Source organism: Schistocerca gregaria, chromosome X (genome assembly GCF_023897955.1).
Source record: "Schistocerca gregaria isolate iqSchGreg1 chromosome X, iqSchGreg1.2, whole genome shotgun sequence".
Lineage (NCBI taxonomy): Eukaryota > Metazoa > Arthropoda > Insecta > Orthoptera > Acrididae > Schistocerca > Schistocerca gregaria.
Window position 1 is genome coordinate 853,888,357 of NC_064931.1, and position 25,395 is coordinate 853,913,751.

At 40.9% G+C, this 25,395-nt stretch overlaps 1 protein-coding gene across 1 annotated transcript in view; it reads right to left on the reverse strand.

Annotated features, from left to right (window-relative positions):
• Nucleotides 1-8,214: 8,214 nt before the first annotated feature.
• Nucleotides 8,215-25,395, reverse strand: part of LOC126299519 (band 4.1-like protein 5) — a 145,623-nt gene continuing 128,442 nt past the window's right edge. Inside the window, exons 15-17 of the mRNA XM_049991486.1 lie at nt 24,923-24,998; nt 23,583-24,290; nt 8,215-9,924 (exon numbers count right to left, since the gene is read on the reverse strand). Coding sequence (XP_049847443.1) covers nt 9,760-9,924; nt 23,583-24,290; nt 24,923-24,998 — 949 coding nt within the window. The 3' untranslated portion in view covers nt 8,215-9,759. The remainder of the gene's footprint in view (nt 9,925-23,582; nt 24,291-24,922; nt 24,999-25,395) is intronic.

Consider the following 25,395-nt stretch of genomic DNA (forward strand, 5'->3'; position numbering starts at 1 on the left):
TTTTGGTCCTAATTTGCCTTGCGGTTCTTGAAGACAGATGCACAGCTGTGGAAACAGTAAACCACACATACTTATCACTGGCTTTATCATATACGAATGTATCGTATCATTGCGTTCATTGATTGAACTGACTCCGTCTTTTTTTCACCCGGATAATGATAAAGTGCGATGTGCACGCAGTTCTTTCACGAAACCTGACTCATCAACGTTATAAACAGCATTTGCGGGGATAGCAGTACGTTTCGTCTCTTTGTCAGCTATGAATTTCTCTGTAACATTGTGTATCATTGGCAGCTGCTCTACACGTTTACGTAACGTAAACTTGGCAATTTTGCGACTTCCTATTCTGTACGATTTCTTGAACCACCGTAGCTAGGTAGAAGAAGCCTGGAAATTAGCAATGTTCATGTCAAATGCAATTCGGAGGGCCCCAGTCTCATAGGCCTCCACGGTAACGGTGCATAGCCTCTCACGAGCACTTCTAAATCTTTCGAACAGTTTTTCATTCAGATGGTTCCGGGTTTCCGTTTGGGACATATTTCTTACTTCATGTAATTGATTCTTCTATTCGTACAGTTCAAGCTTCGATTTCACGAAACGCAAACGCCTTTGCGCACTGCGTAACTTCAAGCGTTTTTTCCCTCGTTGAACCAGTATTTCACTGCCTTTTTTTGTCGCTGAAAACTTCCGCAGTGTTTTTTTTTCTTCAGAACTGTTACTAGCGCAATAGACGTCGTCTGAACCACAATTCATGGAATTGTCACAGTTATTTCCTATTTCTTCTAACGTATCCACAGTTTCAAACGAAATATCGATATAATTCGAATGAATGTCAAGGAAATCACCTAACTAATGACACATATGTACGTCCTCAGGAGAAGTAGGTGATTTCGGCTGGAAACCATGTTCTGCATATTTCATCACTGCTAAATTGAGGTTAATTGGATTCCACATTATTGTGAAACTGGAGGAAAAAAGGGTACTATTAGCAGGCATGCCTTACGAAATCACGATAAATATTAATTCAGCTTTATCTGTATTGTCCGCAGCTCGTGGTCTAGTGGCTAATGTTGTTGCCTCTAGATCACGGGGTCCCGGGTTCGATTCTAGACCAGGTGAGGGATTTTCTCTGCCCGGGGACTGGGTGTTTGTGTTGTCCTCATCATTTCAAAATGTTCAAATATGTGTGAAATCTTATGGGACTTAACTGCTAAGGTCATCAGTCCCTACTCTTACACACTACCTAACCTAAATTACCCTAATGGACAAACACACACAGCCATGCCCGAGGGAGAACTCAGCCGCACAGTCTCATCATTTCATCATCATCATTCGTGACAGTGGTTAGATTAGAAAGCGAAACAATTGGACTGTGTGAAAATTGGGAATTTGTACGGGCGCTGATGACCGCGCAGTTGAGCGCCCCACAAACCAATCATCATCATTTATCTGTATTGTCAGTACTTATCAATACTGAAAAACAAAGCAGATGTTGCCTGAGTGGCTAATTCGAGAGAATAGTAACTGTGTACTGTAGTGTAAGAGAAACTATCAACGACCGGCAACATGAGACGTCCTTTACAAATGAAGATCCGGTTGTCTCGTGTCTTCTGTTTACAAATGTACCGCCGACCTCGGTTGTGTGTGTGTGTGTTTTGCGCCAGCTAAAATGTCGACAGTGCATTTCTTTCGTTGTTTTCTTACTGTGTAAAAAATTTCAGGGTAGGTTTTGACATGTCTCATTGGACCATTCCCTCGTCAGAAGAGTATTTCTGGAGACCCTCTGCAGCAGTTCTGGATGTGTAGGGCGTCGCACTGCCCTGCTGGAATGGCCCAAGTCCGCCGGAATGCACAATGGACACGAATGGATGCAGTTGATCAGACATTATGCTTACGTACGTTTCACCTGTCAGAGTCGTATCTAGATGTATCAGGGGTCCCATATCACTCCAACTGCACACACTTCACACCATTACAGAGGCTCCACCAGCCTCAGCAGTCCCGTTCTTGCAGGATCTTTCTCCGGCCGCAGTGATGTCGGAGATTTGATGTTTTATCTGATATTCATAGTGCACTCGTGAAATGGTCATACGGGAAAATCCCCACTTCATCGTTACCTCGGAGATGGTGGGTACCATCGCTCATGCGCTGATTGCAACACCGCGTTCAAACTCACTTAAATCTTGACAACCCGCTATTGTAGCAGTAGTAACTTATCTAACAAGTGCGTCATACACTTGTTGTCTTATATAGGCGTTGCCGACCGCAGCGCCGTATTCTGCCTGTTTACAAATCTCTGTATTTGAATACATACGCCTACACCAGTTTTTTGGTGCTTTGGTGTATTTACGTGATCCTCAGGCCTTTGTTATGTGGATGAAAGTGAGAAAACTGGCTAGCTGTACTCAAGTGAACAGACGGTGAGCATTAAGTTAGCATCACATTGCAGTACCAATGATGTTTGTTTGCCTTCAACCCACTAAGAAATACAGTGTTTTGCTATTTAAAGCAGTGTAGATGGAAAACTATTTACGTGGTTTGCTATTTAAAGCAGTGTAGATGGAAAACTATTTACGTGGTGGGTACCAAATTTTTTAGAATGATGATAGGATTGTACGCTTTAGGATTTGTGTTGTTAGTAGTGTTAGTGCCATGACTTGTCATTAGGCACCGGTGCTAGTATGGCACCATGTGGTTGAAACACAAGCATCAGTGTTCATTACAGTGCTGCTGCTCTTCACGAGTACTGACACATTAAAGAAATATGGAGAGGTCCTCTTTTCACACCGGGGTTGCAGAATGTGACCTCAGGAGTTTGAATTAACTGCAGATTTGGGAACTGCTCGACCAACAACCGATTGCATGACAACAATTAGAAGTTTAATTTCACTAAATTCAACTGCCCTCCACAACATTCAAATATCTGTTCACTGCAGTGTCATGATATGTTTGTGGACTCAAATGGAATACTGTTTTTTACGTACACAGCCACTCCCCCACCCCACAAGGAACTCCTTGAGAAACAGCCAGCTAATCTGCATCCTGGCAAAGTAAACCTCTGAATTGTCAAATTATTTAATTGGTGCTCTGATGTACCAGTAATCTCAGGGTCAACATCTATAAGCAATTCACTAACTTTATCTCTAATACCTCTTATATTTTGATGAAATATGCTAATTCCTTCTCTACCTGGAAACATTACATCCTCGGACGATGAGCCCTTAGTTAGAGGGACTTCCTTTAAGCAGTATACCTATCAGCTGACTTCAAAAAGGTGCAGCTCTAATACCAACTACCACTGGAATTTTTCATGACTGACACCACCATCACCACCACCACCACCCACTACAGTGTCACCTATAAGTTTAACTAGCCTCCCCTTCCCATACCTATTGAGGTGCAGGCCATGCCTAGTGAAACCCGATCTACTGATGGACCCATCTGGCACCACTGAGATGTGACCCATGCCCTCTGCCGTCGGCGCTCTCACCAGCCCCGCATTAATGGGCTTAACAGCCGCATTAAGGTGAGGCCGATCATGATGCTGAAACAGTTGCATGAAATGCACATTGGTACCATGAGTTTGAGTAGCTATCTTTACCAGGTCACCACCAACATCATATTCCCCGTCCCTATCGAGACTGTTTCCTGCTCCACCCACTATCACTACCTGATCTTCCTTCGTAAAATTCCTACATAATACCCCTATGCTGTCAGTCATTTGAGCCAACCCTGCACTGGGCTTCACAATGCCGGTGACCTGGCCCACACCTCTACCGTGAGAACAACCTAGCAGCAGAACCGACTTCTTTCTGTTAAACTTTGCAACTAACCTAGGCCTCCTAACTGCTGAGGACTGCTGCATGTTCCCGACATCTACAGCTACACGAGGCTCCTCTCCACTCAACTCTGACAGTTGGTCAAATCTATTGCATTTACGCAAAGTAAAATTGTCTGAATACCCCTCTTCCTAGCTGCCTTCTTGCCAACTGCCATTTCCCATTCCCCACCACCCTTCACCCTCCTCAACCTATCTACTTCCTCCTTTGCATGTTGTAACTGCACCTGAAGGGCACAGATCTTACACTCCTGCTTCTCTATCAACTTATTTATACTACAGATTCTGCATTCCCAGGAGAGGATCTCACTAAAATGGCCACTGGCTTCCCCACTGCACTCCCCCCAATGAAAATACTTTGAACAAATCCCACAGCATAACTCACTACTAGCAAACCTATGACAGAGCCCACATTTCTCACCAGTGGTAAAATTTTACAGTTACTGAGAAAAACTATATGTCTACATTACCAAAGTTCAGTTACACCAGTAGAACTATTTATAGAACAAACAATAATGGTCTCGAAATTCTCTGCCTACTAAGAAAGCAACTACTTGTATTAATACTACTACACCACAGCTAATACCAATACCAACAAAACTTCACAAGATTATTAGATAAAGCCAAAAAATTAAAACGGCCACTGGAACACTAAACAAAGTTAAAACACTGCATGAAAATTTTACTGAAACATTTCACTAGAAACAATAAGGAAAGTCAGTTGAAAACTCAAGCGCGAAATTTACTAAACGACTTCAAAGCACAGAAAACTAAAAAACACAGTGAGCGAATATTTCCAAAAGTTTATTAAATCGTTATTTCGCCACAAATGGCACGAAACACCGCTAAAAACTATTAAATTTAACAACTGTATAACAGTGCACAAATAAATTTGTCATACTTAGCTTTATAACCACTACAGCAGCAGTGCACACCACAAAATGTAAACACACTACTGAGGTGTGAGGCTTAGACAAATGATGTAAGCACACTCATGAATAATAGACCGCTTCCACACAGGAAGAAATACTGAGATTAATGAAAATCCACTAATAAGTTAATATTAACACAAATAAACTTTAAAATAAGTAACTGAAGACTAAAATTTTATAAAATATTAATGAGCAATTTCAACAGCAGTGCAGCACAGGTGACGTCACACCAAAGAGACATGTTCCGTGACCTTGGATATTTGCTCCTCAATTTGGTCCTACAGAACTTGATGTGTAAATAAATAAATAACATTGTTGAAGAAGAAACTGCTGCCACAGCTGAAAACAGTGAATGCAATTCATGATCCTCAAGCAGTCAGGCAGTGCACGAGATGTGCCACAACAGCTGAACATTCCGTGGCCTACTATTCAAAAAAGTGCTGAAAACAATTGTGAAATGCTATCTCTAATGTGGTTCCAGGCTGTCCTGGAGATGGTCATCACATTGAGCCACGTTTGTAACATGGAATGTAAAGATGGTATGTAATTAACAAATATTACCCTCTCATGTGGAAATCAAAATATGTTTATTTCAATAGTTTATTCATTTCTCTTCTGCAAATCCTTACAAATGTTTTAACACACTTTCATTGTCCTATGATCACTCGTTTATCATGCGAGCCCTCTCAGGTAGTGACAGTTTAATTATAACCACCCTACTTTTGGACGACATATTCCAATCTAATATCCTTAAATTCTGAGTGTAAATTAACCCAATGGAAACGTTAAAATTAAGACAGGCATTGAAACTTCCTGGCAAATTAAAACTGTGTGCCAGACTCGAACTCGGGACCTTTGGCTTTCGCGGGCAAGTGCTCTACCATCTGAGCTACCGAAGCACAACTCACGACCCTCCCCACAGATTAAATTCTGCCAGTACCTCGTCTCCTACCTTCCAAACTTCACAGAAACTCTCCTGCATACCTTGCCCACAAAAGACAAAGGTCCCGAGTTTGAGTGTCGGTCCGGCACACAGTTTTAATTTGCCAGGATTTTTCATATCAGCGCACACTCCGCTGCAGAGTGAGAATATGATATAACTAGTTAGTTAACAATTCTCAAATTATTATGAAGCTGCAGCTCGTGTGTGTGTGTAGATTCCTGGACAGTGGTGAGGCACCAACATGTTACCTGCGCCATAGGGTCTGACAACCAGGACTTATGGTCTGGGGTGCCATTTCATTTCATAGCAAGATCCCTTTTGCTGTCATCTGTGGCACCCTTACACCACAGTGGTATGCCAACAACACTCTATGACCTGTTCTGTTGCCCTTCGTGGCCACCCTGGGCTTAAATTTCAGCAAGAAAATGCCTGCCTGCTCACTACGAGAGTTTTTACTGCGTCTTCATGCTTGCCAAACTCTACCTCGACCAGTATGGCCACTGGATTTTTCACCAATTGAGAACATTTGGAACATTGTGGGCAGGGCCCTCCAACCAGCTTGGGATTTTGACGATCTAACGTGTGAATTTGACACAATATCCCTCAGGGGGATATTCAACAACTCTATCAATGCCAAGCTGAATAACTGCTTGCATAAGGCCAGAGATGGACCAATGAATTATGGACTTGCTCAGTTTGTGAAGCTCTTTCTCTCAAATATATCATCAAATTTGTTTCTAAAACTGTAATCATTTGTTTGTCTGTACATGTATGTCACATATACCAGTTACCATCCTATTCAGATAATTCTTTTGAGGTGCGACTTTCTTTTTTCATCCGAGAGTACATTTCAATCATGCAGGAAGCTATGGTGTAAATAATCCAAAGAAATCTGTCAATGAGTATATATTTTAAGAGATCTTCACAGGTACCATTCCCGATGCTTATAAGTAATGGTGTCCATGCAAGAATTAAATGGACTGACAATAAGAGTTTTACCTGTATGACCAGCTGACCTTCCTCTGCATCTGAATAGTTACATACACACTGCTAGACATTAAAAACAGGCGATAAATAACAAATGTCAAGTCAGCATTAAGTGTACTACATGCTTGTGTATGTAAACAATTAGCATTTCAGTTCAACAGCACAAAGTAGGTAGGAATAACCCTACCTATGTTCTGTATGAGAAGAAATATGATGCAGTGGATTAATCATTTATAAATTGCATTTGGATGTGGCTCTGTATGACATCATGGTATCACTCACGTAAGAAATAGAAACATCTACCAGCATGTCAGAACTCAACAGCAGTAGGATCATGGCCCATCGAAACTGTAGTTTATTGTTTCACAATGTTGCTGCTTACGTCAGTCATGATCCCACGACTGTCACACAAATACGGAATAGACAGATTTGAGAGGGCAACACTCAATGTTATGCAGGATCAATGGCCCATGCACTAGTGCCCAAGAGGACAGAAGTATCATTTGCTCAATTCTGCATCTACATCACATAGCTCAAGTCAGGAAATAAAACTGCTCAAAGCATGACAAGTATCAGATCCAGTGTGGCAATGTCTGAAGCATTAGACTGTCAGAACAGGGAACACAGTCACGGCTTTCCTCAGCATGGCAGCAGAGAGAGGTGCGCTGACAGTGTTACTTGCGATGACAACACTGGACATGGGAGTGGCAAGTCGTGTTTACAACAACTTTCAATTATTGGAAGAGCATTACGATGGATTACTTTTGTACGGCAGCCCTGAGGAGAATGAAAGTTGCCACATTTCGTTTGTCGTCGTCCACTTCCTGGTGTGATGGTACAATATGTCACTGTGTACACAACACAAGCATCTATGGCTTACAAAACCAGTAATTTAATATCAGTTGTTGCATTTATGACCAGTTAAGGCTAGTGGCTGTGCTCTGTCTTCGACATTGTCTTTCAACGAGACAGTGTAAGTTTGCAAGTTGCCTGTACGATCCTGATGTATCTCCATACAGATGATGTTTTGACTTTTGCCCTGACCAGCATATCTACAGATTTCTCAACCATAACATCTGGTCACAGATTCCTAAGTGAATGGCACATCGCCATTCGTCGGCCACTATAGTCAATGAACTCTGGCACAGAGCTAAAGCAGCATGGAATATCACATCTGTATCTGACATCCAAACTCAGTTCGACTCTATGCTCAGCTGAGTTAGACTCAATGTTGCTGCCAGAGGTAGCAGCTGTGTGTACTAAGTTTTGCACCCTTTAGACCCACCAATCACGTACAAATTTAACCACACGTTTTTCCTAGTATACTGTACATACACAATTAGTAAAATTTCATTATTTATTGTCCTTTATTTTGCAGTTTTAATGGCCAGCAGTGTGTAATTCTTTGTGTAATCATTGGATTTGCTTAGCAGACCAATGATGACTCACTTCTAGATCAATGACAACTCACTTCTACTTTCTACATGAAGAGGAGGAAATAATAATTACAAACACAATTGAAAACTCATTTATTGGTTTCTATTCACTTATAAGGCATAACAACATATATCATGCTTATATAGCGCACATCTGAATGTAAAATCTCTATTGTGAACTCTGTTATAAATCTATTAAAATGGAAAAATCTCATCTGCAGTCGATTTGAAGGTACATACCGACAGCTTTAAATATAAACACATAATAAAATATTCCCTTGAAACAACTTTATACTTTAAAATACTCTGAGGAGTCATATCACAAAGATTCTCTTATTTAAGTACTGCAACATTTCTTGCTTCTCTTAAGACTATATAAGGTATATGTTTGTTCAAAATCACTGACTACAGTATATCAGAAAATATTATTGTATAGAGATAAGCAAGAAATAGAGAACTATCAAAGGACGGTAATAACCTCTTTATGGTTAATTCAGGAATGTTTCTCATTGAACCATTAACACCATATAACAACACAGATTACTACAGTAAAAACAGGGTTTAGAAAGCAAAATGAAGAATCGGCACAATACAAAGACTTAGAATTCAGTTGCTTTACTCTCAAAAGAAGACTGTGCAAAACATATCCTATTATTTTGATGTGGATAGGTCTTTTAACATATCCCAACAGACAGTACAGACGGTACAGACAATAACAAAAATGTTTAGATTTTGCACAAAGTATACACAACAACATAAACAACATCACAATTGAATTGGCACTTTGCCTACAAGTTACTGTAAACTCTAGGACAAGTGTTGTATAACTAAGTATTGACGACAATCTACAAGAAAATAAAAATTGATATAAAACACAAGAAATACTAAAAATCAAAGCTAATAGCACCTACAGTTCCTTCACCTCCTATTCTGTCCATTCTAATCTCATTCGATATGTGCAAAACTGTGTTTCCGTATAATAAAAAATTATGAATGATGTATCTGTCAATGTACTAAAAAATAACTGCAGTCAATTCAGTCTTTCACATTGTTTGAAGGTAAGTTTTATAGCTGCTATAATATGGACGGTCACATTATTAAGGACTAAATTTTCACTTACTGGTACCACACATAAAGGACTAGTACAAGGCACATTATCAGTGGAAATTGGAAAAATATAAATAATTATGGAATGAATATGAACTATAATAAACTACCCTACAGAGACAAAACTCCTTCAAAACCCTGTTAGACTGGGCTGCCAAGGGGTCACATTAAGTACATGAGATTTATAAAGGAAACATAACATTTAAATTACTATTCTCTTTGCTATAGCAACCTAATGTGTCGTATTTCAGAAAATATCTTGGTTCCAAAAATAATTTATCACAGTTACATATGTTTCTAATACATATCCAATGGAAAACAATATATATTAAAATTTGAAGTGACATGCATCCACTGCCACATGAACAAATGTATGCACTGTTTTCAAAACATAAATAGCAAGAAATGGAAATACAAAACAAAATCTCCTTCAGTAATACTTCATGAGGACATACACATGGTATAAATCCAAAATACTAAATGTAGAATGTGATGTTGAAAACATTATACTACAATTTAGAGTTCTGTGGTAATCACAGTTTTCCTCTGAATAATGGTTTCTGATTTGTTTTTAACACTAGATGGAAAGACGGACTCCGATGATACAAGCCAGGGTGATAGCTGATTGAGTGTTGGAGATATGCTAGTAGCTGGAGAATTACTGCTAGCAGTTGAACATTCCTGCAATTAAAGTAAATACATTACCATCTGAACTAATCAGTATGCATATTACACAAAACAGATTAAAACTATATGTTCCAATGTAAATATATGAGAGACACAAACAATCAATTTTATCTGATGTTGCAAAAAACTGATTACAATTTATTAACACGGACATATTCATATACACTAAATCAGCTCAGTTAAATCATCTGCAAAACCTGTACAGAATTTTTTTTAGCATCTCATATGTACTATGCACTTTCCTACACCCAGTATCAATTACACACTTAAGATTTCACATAAGCTCTTTGCAGTTGGATAACAAGATAGAAGCTTTCCAAGAACAGACCACTGATCTAGACTGAAATACCATACATATGTTGCATATCTTTGACATAAAGTTTCTATGTTTCATGGCATGCAATATCTCATTCATTAACTGTGTACATATATATTTATATTCCAGTAGCCACCTAACAGTGTGCATCTTATTGGCTCTAATCTCTGATATTACTATATTGGTCATTTCATAAGACATACAGGGGAGAAGGAAAGAATGGAAAGCTGAAAGGCAGAGGGAATCTATATAGAGAGGGTATACATGAGATATGAACTTGAAGCCATTACTATAGGAAGGGAAGAGGCAGTAGATGAAGATGAGATGGGATATACGATACTGCAAGAAGAATTCGACAGAACACTTTCACGAACTCAAACAAGACCCATGTAGTAGACGGCATTCCCTCAGAACTACACATATCCATGAGAGAGCCAGCCATGACAAAAATATTCCACCTGATGTGCACGATGTCAAAGAAGAATGTAATAATTCCAATTCACAAGGAAGCAGGTGCTGAAAGGTGTGAATATTACCTATCAATGTAAAATGTCATGGTTGTACAATAGTGACACAAATTATTTACAGAAGAATGGAAAAACTGGTAGAAGCTGACCTCTGGATAGATTAGTTTGGGTTCCGGAGGAATGTAGGAACACACAAGGCAATACTGACCAGAAGACTTATCTTGCAGTGGTTGATAGGGTAATGAAACAGAGTCGCAGCCTGTCTCCGGTGTTATTCAATCTGTACATCGAGCAAGCAATAAAGGAAATGAAAGCAAAATTTGGAGAAGGAATTAAAGCTCAGGGAGAAGAAATAAAAATTTTGAGGTTTTTTTGGATGACATTATAATTGCCAGAGACAACATAGAACTTGGAAAATCAGTTGAATGGAATGGACAGTGTTTTCAAAGAAGAATATAGATAATATTCACAGAAGCAAAACAAGGGCAATGGAATGTAGTTGAAAGAAATCAGGCAATGCTGAGGGCATGCGATTCAAAAAGTGTGACACTAAAAATTTGAGCAGTAAAATAACTGACAATGCCCAAAGCAGAGACGATATAAAATGTACACTGGCAATGGAAAGAAAGGTGATTCTAAAGAAGAGTAACTTGTTAACATCGAATACAAATTTAAGCATTAGGAAGTCTTTTTCTGAAGGCATATGTCTGGAGTGTAGCCTTGTGCGGAAGTGAAATGTGGACAATAAAAAGTTCAGACAAGAAGAGAATAGAAGAAGCATTTGAAATGAAAGGCTGAAGACTGGGGGCATGGATCATGTAACTAAGGAGGGAGTACTGAATATAAATGGAGAGAAAATAAACCTGTGGCATAACTTGGCTACAAGTAGGGATCAGTTGACAGGACACTTTCTGAGACCTCAATGACTCATTAATTTAGTATTGGAGGGAAGTGTGGGGGTTAAAAATTGTAGAAGGCGACCAGGGCCAGTGTAAGATCCAAGTGACAGAAGCCACTGCTTGGGGTGCCAAGCTGAGAGGGACACTGCCGCTGTTAAGATTTTTATACAGGACACTTGCTTGGGTGGCAGGGGTGCCCAAGTACAAGACTTGTATACAATGCATATCACAGTTAGTAGGGGTGAAAGTGTATGAGGGAAATGAGGAGGGGGTGCCAAATGATCTGGAGAAATGTTCTCAAACCAACCCTAAGGGAGGCCAAGAGACAAATACAATAAGCAGGTCCAAACTGTTGTAATTTGGAGATGAAGGGGCTTGCATAGGATAGAGTAGTGTGGAGAGCTGCATCAAACCAGTCTTTGGACTGAAGACCACAACAACATGGGAGAGGAAACAATACATTGTTCAATTTTTTTTTTTTTAATGAAACCTCAAAATATGCTTTTCCTTTACGTACAGTGCCTTTCTTATAGGATCTTCCAATGCAACCAGACAAGTGACAGTGACTTATGTATGGGATCAAGAGATGTGCAGTCAGAATGACACAATGCCCTTGACCCAACTGTGGAGTTAGTTGTTATGATAGACTCTTATTAGGTTGTTTGTGTTGGTGTTTTATACGAACATTCACCAATGGTAAAAGTTTCTGCTGTGATACTAAACAGTCTTACTTGTACGACTGGATTAATTACAATTATGACTACTCCATCAATATTTTTCCAGAAAAATCAACTTCCGTAGCTTTAAATAACATTCTAATTACATGGCAGCAGTATACAAGGCATAAGTGAAAGAAGAAATGCTAAAAACACTGAACAGCCAAGATCGCATAAACATTTCATTATTTAAAACAAGCGGTTTCGACAGACTTTGCTGTCATCTTCGGATCTTACAAAATCCTTCTGTTATGAAACACGTTCATTTTACATTGGATATATTCTCATGTGGATACGAATCAATACATTATGAAATGTCTGTGCACACACACACACACACACACACACACACACACACACACACACACACACACACACACACACTTCATAACGGTAAGTTTTTGCGAGACCTGAAGACAACAGCAACTTCTGTCAAAACCGATAAACATTTGTACGATCTTGGCTGTTGAATGTTTTTAGGAAGTAAAACAGATCTCTCCTTCAGTTTTCTAAAAATGAGAAAATTTTGTGAAAGGAGCCAGAGATCTGTAGGTTCCTACATCTAGGACAAATGGGATTACAAATGAAATTGTTAAGAGAATATGAAGGTAAGTCATTAGAGTCAAGATGAGATACCAATAAATTGCTAGCAACAGGTGAAATTTAGAAATCCAAGAAATTACCAGTGGCAGAGAGCACTTAAGTTTGCGTCTACGTCTGGCGTGGCATTGAACATGGCTGGTTGACAATTTTCTATCTTTACTTGCAGCAGAATTATTGTGTATACCCTTTCCCTTACACATGTTACTGTTAACAGAAGACAAAAAATGCTATCTTGTCGAGAACAGACATTATGAGAAATGTTGCTGTAGTGTTGATGTGATAGAGTTAGAAAGATTGTAACTTAAATACAGCCACGAGCCACAAACAATTTATTCAAATTTAACTATTACAGCTTGTGGATATTTACAATTCGATTGCCAAATGGCCTTACAAGCTTCCCCGCTGGGGCTTCACTTAGTGCTCATTAACCCAGCAATACCAACCAAGGAAGGGAGGGAGGGGGGTCATAGGATACTTTACATCAGCCTTTTGTACTCACTGTAATGTAGTCATGTACTTTATATTTTACAATTTTGAGAAAATATGTTGTTGTTAATGAAGTCTTCTACCCGAGTCTATAATTGTTTTAAATTCTTAACTTAAACTTAATCCAATAATGTTAGCCTAACAGAGGTGGTCATAAGTCCCCCTCCCTTTAGTAGTAGGTGTAACTTTTCACGACAAATCTCTTATACAGTAAATAATAGTGCTGCGGTAATATGAGAAACCCAGACATAAAATTTCTCTGTGTGCATAGCAGCAATAGTTTCAGAATGGGCATGGTTCATTTCTCTTTGGTTTATGACAGACAGATGAGACAACTGACAAAATGGTAAGGAAATATTCAAATGAGAGAGCTACAAGCAGGTGGCTATTTTCCACTGTTTACAGTCTTGTGGCACAGTGGTTAGCCCAGTGGACTCAAATTTGGGAGAAATGGTTCAAATCCCCAACACATAATCCTGATTTTGGTTTTCCATGATTTCCCTAAATTGCTGAAGCCAAATGACAGGATGACTCCTTTTAATAGGGCATGGGCAATTTCTTTATCAAATTCAAGGTTTGCTCCATATCTAATGGCATCATCAATTGGATGTTAAACTCTATTTACCTTTTCTTCTTGTGGATATAGCAGCCATAAATGATTACACATTATTTCTACTCAACTTCCCAGGCTGGAATAATAAAATGAAATGAAATGATTCTATAACACTGATGGCCAGAATATTGCAGGACAACATAAGTCTGTGGTTTCAGCAATAGAGTGTATTCTCTGACAGAAAATCAATAAGAACTTCAGTGCAAAGTATGCTCATGAAGGTATATGTCATTTGTGTACTATTAAAAGCCAGTCAAAAGCAGAATAGCAAGGCAAAGTGAACAAAGCAACAATACTCTGCATCAATAAAGAGATATATACATGTGGTAAACACAGTAAGGAAACTGTTCCATGTTCCATGTGTGAAGTAGATTCTGAAGAAAAGGCTTTGAAAGACAAATGAGAAGCATTTGTGCAATATCTGTCAACATGGAAACATGAAGATAAAATAGAATATCATAGGAAAAGTGATATAACACAGAGATAGAGTTGGGAAGAATTTGTGTCCCATTTAGAACATGATATAGGCAGATCCCAAACACAGGTGTTCGAAACTATTAAAAAGCTAAACAGTGAGATAAAACAGAATGTGAACATGAATCCCATCCCTCTAAGTAAAGGGTTGCAGTACTTTCAGAATCTATGGTCACAAACATCGGAGCCTCTTACAATCCAACTCTCAGTGAACTACTAGGGTTGCATAAAAAGTAACAGCAACACTGCCATAAGATGGAGGATGTGTATCCAATGGCACGAACTACGAAGATGGGTGTTATTCTTGTGAAACATCCTTTGCTCCTGTAACCGTCCTGTCCTTGACCTCTGATAACTCACTGACCTCACATTCTTTACCCATCATTTTCCGTTTCTCCATCCTACCACCCTCTCCCAATTCATGTCTCCATGTCACCTTCACTGCATGCCACTCCTCCCGTACCACACTCCTGGGCGGCAAACCAGCTGCCTCCCTCCAAGCCACTAGTCACCCACCCCCAACCCCTCTCCTTGCCTCCCGCCTCTCTCTCCCTCTACTCACCTCACCCAACCTAGTCCACCAGGTGAAATGCAGCACTGGCATGTGTATCCATCTGATACCATGCAGAGGTGTGCGTGTAGGTAACGGGTGAGTTGGGGCGCCCTGAAAATATTCAAGTTTGGAGTTGGCATGGCTGGCACGGGCTACTCGGCAAGCCGGGGCTTGTCAGCAACCACGACCATGTGGTGCTGAACAGTAGCCCGGAGCAAGTGGGGCAGCCCCAGCATTTGGTCCAGGCCGACCGCGTGGCTGGGAATTCCATGTTGACACTGTGTTGAGGAAGGTGCTTTGTGTCGATGAAGGAGATTTGTATGCCTGAAGTGCCAAAGATGGTGGACTTTGTGAAACCATAATGGCAGACATTTCACAGTTCACGTCGAAATTAATAGTGGCCAGAGGAATCATGATACCTCAAAAAGAAACATGTACATTACCATTATTTGCACGACGACTCTGACGGTGTAATCAGATTTTCAATATATTTATTAGTGTAAAGTTTAGTATCTGACTGTAAATTATAAAAGTAACACCCAGCAACCTCTGCATGGTATCAGCTAAACGGTAAATCCCATTTTGTCAATTGACGTGTCTTTAGAAAGCTATTAGTGTGAACTTACATTGGTATGAATTACAGGCATGTAACTTGAATAGTACACGAGTTATTGGAGGTCAAAGTGTCCGATTAGTATTGATAGCATCAGGCCATAAATATACTTATAAATATATATTTACTCGTCTATGTCTTTGTTTATATCCGATATATACTATTCATGAAGAAATTGGTCAAATATTTACTGTGTTTTGAAAAGCACAGACAGATTAGGCTACTGGCCTACTTTTGCTTCTATTCCTTTGATACATCCAGAATGAGATTTTCACTCTGCAGTGTAGTGTGCACTGATATGAAACTTCGTGGCAGATTAAAAATGTGTGCCGGACTGAGACTCGAACTTGGTAGAGCACTAGCCTGCGAAAGGCAAAGGTCCTGAGTTCAAGTCTGGGTCCGGCACACAGTTTTAATCTGCCTTTGATATGTGTGTTTATTTAATTTCTTTATGTATTTAGCAATGTGTGGGAGAGCGTGTTTATGGTCCTGCTGTAGGAATATTTATTTAATTTCAAGTTAGTTAAATGTAAATCCAGTATTTTGTATGTGTTTCAATATGTTTGTGAGTGTGCATTGGCTTGGAGACATGGTGCGAGTGCTCTAGCCAATCACAGCGCTCGTTTCTACGGTAGGCGACTGAAGTCAATGGAGAAACTGTATGGAAGAGGGGAGGAACATCGTGTCACACATGACACGAGGGAGTGCTGGACAGGAAGGTACGACGGATGGTCGCAGAAAATACTTGCAGAGTGCGGATATGTTCACGACTGGTCGCGGGAGATAGAAATATTTCGTAGTGCCGACTTGTTCACTTGTGAGATTTCTGTGGCTTCTGCAGTGAAGACGTAGGATGCATTTAGACTGAATATCTCGCGAGCTATGTTGTTGTTCATAACTAATTACATGAAGTAGGAATCTATTGTTTCCCCATTATTCAACTTATATTTTATTTAATTGCTGGGCCATTGACACCAATAAGTGTTTTGCAGAAATAAACAGCATTCTTAAAAGTGCTTCTGTTATCATACTAATAATTTAAGGTTGTTAAGATAGGACATGCAGATTTTATTTAATTGCAATCTTTCATTTATAAATTTCTATGTTACATTCAAAATTTGCAATTGCCGAGTTATAGGAACCTTCGACCATTTGATTCATGCGTGTATTCATATTGTATACTGTGGACTGAACAGTATTTGGCATATAATACGGCTACTACGTATCCTACCCCCTGGACAACGAAACCAGCCAAAACTTTTAATATTTCAACTCTGTATCAGAGGGTACTTAGTTGAGGGCCACATTTTTTATTTGAAGCCCAGAATTGGGGGCTCGGCTGGAATTTGTGTCCTGCAAAGTGGTAATTTATTTGCTCTCTGTTATTCAGCGTATTATGCAAAGTGATCCTCTCACAGAACAGAGTGTGAGGTCGGTTTTTCCCCCCATAAGTAGGTATTTGGAAATAGCGAAATTATGCAGTAGTTTTCACAACACATACTATCGATAGAGGCCCTAATCTGTCACGTTAAAGGCAATTTGCGTGGGGGCTCAGAGTCTAAATAAGTTGAGTGCAGGGCACGGCAGTGGTTAGCGTGTTTAACGGACAGCGGTATCGGAGACGGCTGGAACATGCGGTAACCGGCAGCAGCAACAGTTACATCAGGCGACTTCCAGTGGCGGATGCATATCAATAGCAGTATGACGGCAGCGTCTTCGAGTACTCCAGGGCAGTCTTCAATGTCGACTTCCACTACAACAGATGGGATCACCATGGAAGAGGGAACCATCTCAGATTAGATAAGTGCCTGCGCAAATAGTGAGTTATTGTTTAACTCTGAAGTTCAAGCTCCACTTATGGATCTCATGAATATAATGCGTAATTCTGAAAACAGAAGTGAGCCGGTTAGCCCGAAATCAGAGTGCGAAAGTGTAGCTAGCAGGAATTCAGGCAAGGGGAATGAATGTGAGGAAGATATGATGTCTCAGTTAACGCAAATGATCCAGGGATTGGGAAATAATATGAATACAATGGTAAATAATATCAGTACAATTCAAACAGATATAGGTACATTGCGAACAGTTACGGATACAATTTGAACTGATGTGGGTACAATGTGAACTGAAATAGGTTCCACTATGAACAATGAAGTTGAAAAATTATGGGTAACCTTGAAAAAGCAACTGATGATAAATTAAAATGTGTCTGAGTGGATATGAGGAAAATTACAGACAAAGTTGTAATAGTAAAATCTAAAATCAAATCAGTGGAAAAAGATCTTGGGGAAAAATGGATAAGATACAGATTGAACTTGGGGGCAAGGTAAGCGACTGTATAAAAGTGCAAGATGCTCATAAAAGCAATATAAATTCAGCAGTTAGTGACAGTTGTATGCATAAAACCAGCACTGTTGTGGAAACCAATTAAGAAATAGAGGAAGACCTTTTAACACCTGGAAACCAAGTTTTACTGATGATCTTCAATATATGGACATGAAGTGGGAGGAAGCTACAAACCTGGCATCTGATCGAGTTTGCTGGTGGAAACTTGTGTGATATGCTACCTAACACAGGAGAAACTAAGTCAAGTACGAGGTGGGAGTTCATTCCTTTGGATTCCCACCATTATTTCAATTCTATCAAAGCATGAATTTAAGTCTGCAGCCTTTAGTGACCTAGCTTTCAATAATGCTGTAACTATCAACATTAAGTTAGTTATTTACAATGCAATCATGATTATGAAACTTCCTGACAGATTAAAGTTGTGTGCCGGATTGAGGCTCGAACTCAGGACCTCTGCCTTTCATGGACAAGTGCTCTATCATCTGAGCTACCCAAGCATGACTCATGATCCATCCTCACAGCTCCAATTCTGCCAGTACCTCGTCTCTTACCTACCTAACTTCACAGAAGCTCTTCTGCGAACCTTGCAGAACTAGCACTCCTGGAAGAAAGGATATTGTGGAGACATGGCTTAGCCACAGCCTGGGGGGGCCTTTCCAGAATGGGATTTTCATTCTGCAGTGGAGTGAAAGAGTGAAACTCTCATTCTGGAAACACCCCCCAGGCTGTGGCTAAGTCATGTCTCCGCAATATCCTTTCTTCCAGGAGAGCTGGTTCTGCAAGGTTCGCAGAAGAGCTTCTATGAAGTTTGGAAGGTAGGAGACGATGTACCGCAGAACTGAAGCTGTGAGGACGGGTCTTGAGTCGTGCTTGGGTAGCTTAGATGGCAGAGCATTTGCCCGCGAAAGGCAAAGGTCCTGGGTTCGAGTCTCAGTCCAGCAAACAGTTTTAATCTGCCAGGAAATTTCATATCAGTGCACAAACTGCTGCAGAGTGAAAATCTCGTACTGGCAATCACGATTACATTTATCAATTACACAGTCTTACTCCATTTTCTGTGTGCCTGACAACCTCATGAACGTGGTTAAGTCTGCACCATAGTCCTCCTGTTGCTTAATGTAAGTTTCATATTTTCTTAGAAAAACAATGAACCATGCTATATGCTGTGTATACTAAAATTTTGTTACATTTATCCAGTTAAGCTGATCATCATGGAAGTAATTTTTGCAGTTTTCAACCTTAAATAAGTGGCTTATGCTTACATGTAACTTTCACATTCTCTCTGAAACAATATGATGAACTACGTATTTTATTCGACTTTTATTGACTCAGTGTGCTTTAATTTAGCTGCATTAAAAGGTTAACTTTGACTTTGAATAATTGCCTGTCCCCAGGTAAATCATAATGCCTATGTTTATCTGTATCCAAACTATTACTATCACTATGAGTTTAGCAACCGGATTTACAAGCTGTTTTTTAAATATTTCTGTTGATTCACAACTACTGTGCGTGATTGTTCTTAATGCACACACGGGATTCCATTGTGTTATAGTTCTTACCATCTGATGGGTTCAGTTAGTTGTATTTTGCGATCGAAGTTTAATGAATAGTAATAAAAGATTTATTTCATTGCTGTGGGATATTGCCACTCAAGTTACGTTTTTGTCTGCTTATTAGCTTAATATATATTCTCCAGCCCAAAATTTATTTTTATATAAAGAAGACAATTTAATAGGTATTATTTCCATGATGACTGTATTTGTATTCTCTTGGCATCACGTTCATACCATTTTACAAAAGTGATGCAGATAACTAAATATTCCAGTTGCTCATGTTAATCCACTGCTGTGGCAATTTGGGCTACTATCGCCACCTCTCACTTCCATCCTCAACAACAGTACCACCCTATTAATGTCAAGCCAGCAACACAACATATCGTAGGTTTTTTTTAAGTCCTCCTGGCAAACTTGAATTATCACACCTTTTGTTGTAACTCCAACCATGCTGGTTGCGGGGTTACTGAGAACAAAAGTACAGCGAAACCAAATGGGAGCGGCCCACGAACAAACAAAACGAATGGGGAAGGACGGACGTGAACAATGACGGACGACCGAGAGAGACCTAACAAACAACATGGGGTCACAAGTGAAACCGCACGAATCCACAACATCCGCTCGTACACGGAAACAAAGCAATGTAAACAAACTGTCTGTAAGTGAGTTGTCAATAAAGTAAAGCAAATATCGGACTGCCTGCTGAGCGAGAGGCAGGTGCTTAAATACATGATAGAGCACGTTGCTATAGGCCGCTGGGACCACGTGTGCAGCCACGGCTTACGGCGCGACAGCTGGAGAGACCTCTAGTGGTAATCAAGGTCTGTGACGTCTGGCATGGATTCGAAACCTGCGGTGTTCGGTACCAGATCCTTCCCCCCTCATACTTGTGCGTAGGGGCAGAAATGCCCCGGATGGTGCCGAGGCGGTCGGCAGATGGGAGAAGACCTAGGCTGGTCAACCGCCAGTGGCAGGGAGGAAGAGATGTACGATGTGTCCATGAGGGCCGAGCCAAAGGCCAGGGCAGCAGAGGGAGCCGCCGATCCACCTGGGGGGCGCGGAGGGCCGGCGGCAGGCCCGCGGGGCGGCAGCAACCGGGGGCAGAGGCGGCAACTCGAGGAGCACATCCGTACCCGAAGGAGGTAGTGGAGGGGGAGATGGCGGTGGGAGTCCTGCGGGGGCATGTGGGCGGAGCTGGTTATGACGACGGCGCTCTAACCCTTTCAACGTCTGCACCGACATGACACACTGCCCATGGACCATGACGACACTGAGAGGACCAGGAGTGGGGGCGGGAGGGGGACGGCATCAGCAAATGAAGCAGGGTACACGGCTGTCACGTGTGGAGGAGCTCCACCGGACTGGCAGTCAATTGGCGTGATGCGTTAGGTGCTCAAAAACAGGGTGAGGGCCGACGTGGTTGGAGATGTGTCGACCACCTTCATCAACTGTTGTTTAAATGTGCAGTCAAGCCTCTCTGCCGTGACATTTGAGGAAGGGTGGGCTATGGATATGTTTGATACCGTTGTCCTCACAGAAGTCGTGGAAGGAGGATGCTGTGAATTGGGAGACCAATGTGTGAGGCAGGCCCTCTATGGCGAGAACCTGGGCCAGGGCTGTGAGTATGGCCTACGTAGTGGTGGACGCCATGTGGATGACATATTGGTATTTGGGGCAGGCATAAATGATAAGTAACCACATGGACCCTGAAAACGGGCTGGCAAGAGATGAATGCGATCCTAGGGCCAGCGAGGCACAGGCCAGGGTGTGAACGACTGAGGGGTCTTGCCTGGTGACACGCACACGCGCGCACGCACGCACACGCGCACTGTATGTCACAGGCTCCTGAACACCAGTGGCCTGGAGCCGATCAAGTTCTTGCTTGACTGCCGGCCGTTAAGGCCACTGGAAGGGGTTGGGCTTGGAAAAAGCGAGGTTGCGCATCGGTCAAAATGTGATGTGCGCCTGAAAATTGGAAGCACATCTGTGATCTGTTGCAAATGATGACGCAGAGCACAGATTCTCCAAGTCTTGAAATGGAACAGCCATGGAAACGACCTTAACTTCATCGGAAATTGAAAAGCCAAACAGCTGAAACGCATCCACACCAAAAACATTCGAAGCTGATGAATGGTTGATGACAAATAGGGTAAGGAGCTGGGTAACACGTTTGTACGCCGCCTGGGCGACCAACTGCCCATGAAGGGGAATGTAACTGTCTCCGTAGGCGACCAAACGCTGAGAGGTAGGGGACAACTCAGGAGAGCCCAGGCGGATATACGTTGCCATATTAATCAGAGAGATGGTGGCCCCAGTGTCAATCTGAAAACTGACATCCTCAGTGAAAAGGCATAGCGTGAGGAAAAGCTTCTGCGCTGATAGGTCATTCTGTGGGACTACCAATTGCAGAGCATGGACGGTATCTTGAGGCCCAGGACTGGAGCTAGTCGAGCGATTACAACACACCGATCGGAGGTGCTGATGCCATAGAGATGTCAGACAAAGAGGAGTCCCGACACCACTGGCCTCTGTCGGCAGGGCCACGTCGACATCGTGAGGGCGGAAACTGCTGAGACACATCGATTGCCGCCACTTGCGGCTGCCCCATAAGACATTCATTAGTCGCTTGAGCAATTTCAAAGGAGTGTACAATGCGGAGAATCTCTTCCAAGAGGGGTTATCGAGTTTCAACACTGCAGTGCGGACCTCAGGATCGGAAGCCAGCTGAAACACCACATCCCGGATCAGGGAGTCTGCATTCAAAGCCTTACACTGCTGATTGGTGCACATAAAATCGCATCGATGGCTGAGAACCTGCAACTCCCTGACCCAGGAACAATATGATTGACCAGGCTGTTTATGGTACTGGTGGAGCTCCAGCCGAGAGGCGACCACATGGTAGCATTGGGAATAATAGTTCATCAGCGAAAGGCATATCTTCTGGAAAGAAAGAGCCACAGGATCGGACAACGGTGCCAACTTGCGGAGAAGAAAGAATGTGTCTCGAGAGGCCCAAGACAAAAACAACGACCGCTGCAAGGAGTCGTCTGTGACTTGAAAAGCCATGAAATGTTGTTTCAGCTGATGTAAGTATGTTTCCCAGTCTTCTTTAGTGCCATTAAATGGTGGGAACGGCAGTGAACGTGGGAATGCATCGAACACCCAAGGACTCGGAAACTGTTGTGGTAATGCGTCCTGGGCATCAACTTTGTCCATTAGCAACCGTAGCGACTTGTAAGATGTCTCACTGGAGCAGCTGCTGCTGCTGCTGCTGCTGTTGCTTTCTTTATTAGCGTATTTTACTGTCATGTTACACAAGCAGGGGGCAATGTTTGCTGCACTTGTGGCACTTGGTGAGCACTTCTGGGAACTCCGTACCTCGGCTGTGAACAGGATTGCTAAACCTGGCTTTTCCTGAACTCAGACCTGGCCTGAGCCAGTAGCCCTAGTTTCCATTAGCTATTGGTGTGTTTTAGTGACAACAAAGCGGCAGGGTAATGTATCGCTGTGTCTCACAGAGAACAGGGATCTTGGTTTGCCCAACTTGATCTTAAGGCTGAAATAGTTGAGTGAATTCTTACATGATTTTTAAGAGGGGGATGTTCCCAAACTTTGTCAAATATCTTTTATAAAATAACTTTTTAAAATATTCGACAGTGTCCTTGGGTACTTCTATCATATCTTTTTGTACAAGTTAGGGCATGTTCCTGGCTTTTATAAAAGATTTGTCAACAATCTTTGACAGTGTAAAACGGGCCTAATCAAGCACTGTTGGCACTACAGTTCATGTTTAATATACACTTTACATTAAATCTGTTGTAATTCACAAAAACGGAAAAAAGCATAACATACACTTACAAACACATTGTAACAGTCCCACAGAAACAGCACTTGCAAATCTTACTGTACATTACTTTATTAGAATGGAGACCAACCCGAGCAGTACATACAAAAAGCATGTGCAGAAAAGATTCCGTATTTATATAGTGAAAATAAACACAAGGTGTGACACTTACCTTTGTAACTTTGAGCTGATTTGCATGACTCTTGGGCACATTTTCCATCACTGAAGATGTGGTGTGATTCTTTGTGAAGGGAGAGGATGAGGACAATGGTAAGTTTTCTGATAACTTTGTTTCTGAAGTTATGTTAGGTTCAAGAAGCTTAGGTGATTTTGGTTCTTGGTAGTTGTTGAAGTTGAGGCTTTCAGTCAGTTTATCAGGACTTGTTTCAGGATCCTTGAAAGGATTAGAACTGAGGCTTGTTTTTTCTACAGATAATAAATGGAATGGGTTAGTTGTGGAAGATGAAATGCTACTAATAAATGGATTGTTTGAATTATAACTTGAGACTGGAGAATTGGTGAAAATATTGTCTTCATTTGTTTCTACTGTTAGAGAGTGATACAGAAGTGGTGAAAGTGGTGTAGGTGTGACAATATTTGGTGACATACAAGGGACTGCCTGAGTGTTTACTGTATTAATTACATTGAAATTCAAAAGTTTCATATTGGTTGGTGCCTCTGAGTCTTCTTTTGCATCAGGAGAAGGTAAAATAACTTGTTCAAGTTTCCCTCGGTCAGACCAGGAAAAATGGGTAACAGTGACTGGTGTAGTACTACGTATGTATCCACTATCGTTGGAATCGTCCTTGCAGTCGACGGCGCCCGTATCAGCAACTGAGGTGTTATTTCCTCCCAAGGACAGAGTAAGCTTGTCTCCACCCTAGCACAGCCAAGGGAAGCACATTATTTGAAACCATGAGATGGGAAACAAAAAACTTAAGAAGCAAGCAGCAATACTACAATATAGCCCACAACAAAGTCATTTAGGAGGCAAAAACATGCACATCTAAGCACACAAAATGCATATAGTAAATAAGTGGATTTTTAAACTAATGGTTCTTTACCTAGAAAGTGAATTTTATTACAGAATATGTGAGTGCAAAAATAATACTTGGATAAATAAATACATTAATCATTTCTCAGCTTGTCCGATTAGCAATTACAACATCAAATCCCACAACTTCCACAGAAATATTCCCTTTTGTAGGGTGTCAAATAATTATTACATTTACACGTAACAACTGTTTTACATGTATGAATAAGGAAAATGAGAACAAAAACACTAGTGTAGGAAATACATTGCAATACATCACAATCAAGCAGACATGATGGAACATAAAAGAATTACTGCAGGTCAGACTGTCAAAGGAAAAAAAGGACAGTAACTGCACCAGCTCAACAACAAATTTACCACCAGTTTAACTATATGATTAGGTTGCCTACCCAAGAGAAAGATTTGGACATAGTATGAAATTTGTGATAAAAGTCATATACATTGCAGGAGAAACTTACCACAGAAACAAATGTAGCACTTGGTGTGTCTGCTGGTAAAGATGTTGCAGTATCATCATCGAGGAACTGATTTTTTCTGTAACAATTAAATCTCATGTATAGCATACTAAAATAGTTTACATAAAATATTATTTATACAATATGTGTCAGACTTTATAGCTCTCTATAGTATGCCTTTTTCATTCTATAAATTGATCAAAGGCTGAAATAATAATAATTTTTTAATGTAAAACTCACGAGGTAGCTGCTATGAAATGTTTTAGAGTTCCATCCCACTGTACTGGTGAAGTCATTACCTTTAGGTTCCTTTAGGCACGCAACCTGCATTAATGCAAGACTATAAGTGATCACAGTGTCTTTTTGTCTTGACAGTTACAGTCAGCTGTGCATAAACTATGTGTACCAATAACTTTCCTACACATCTATTAAGCATGACACTGCGATACCTACTTGAGAATATATCAGTCCTGGTT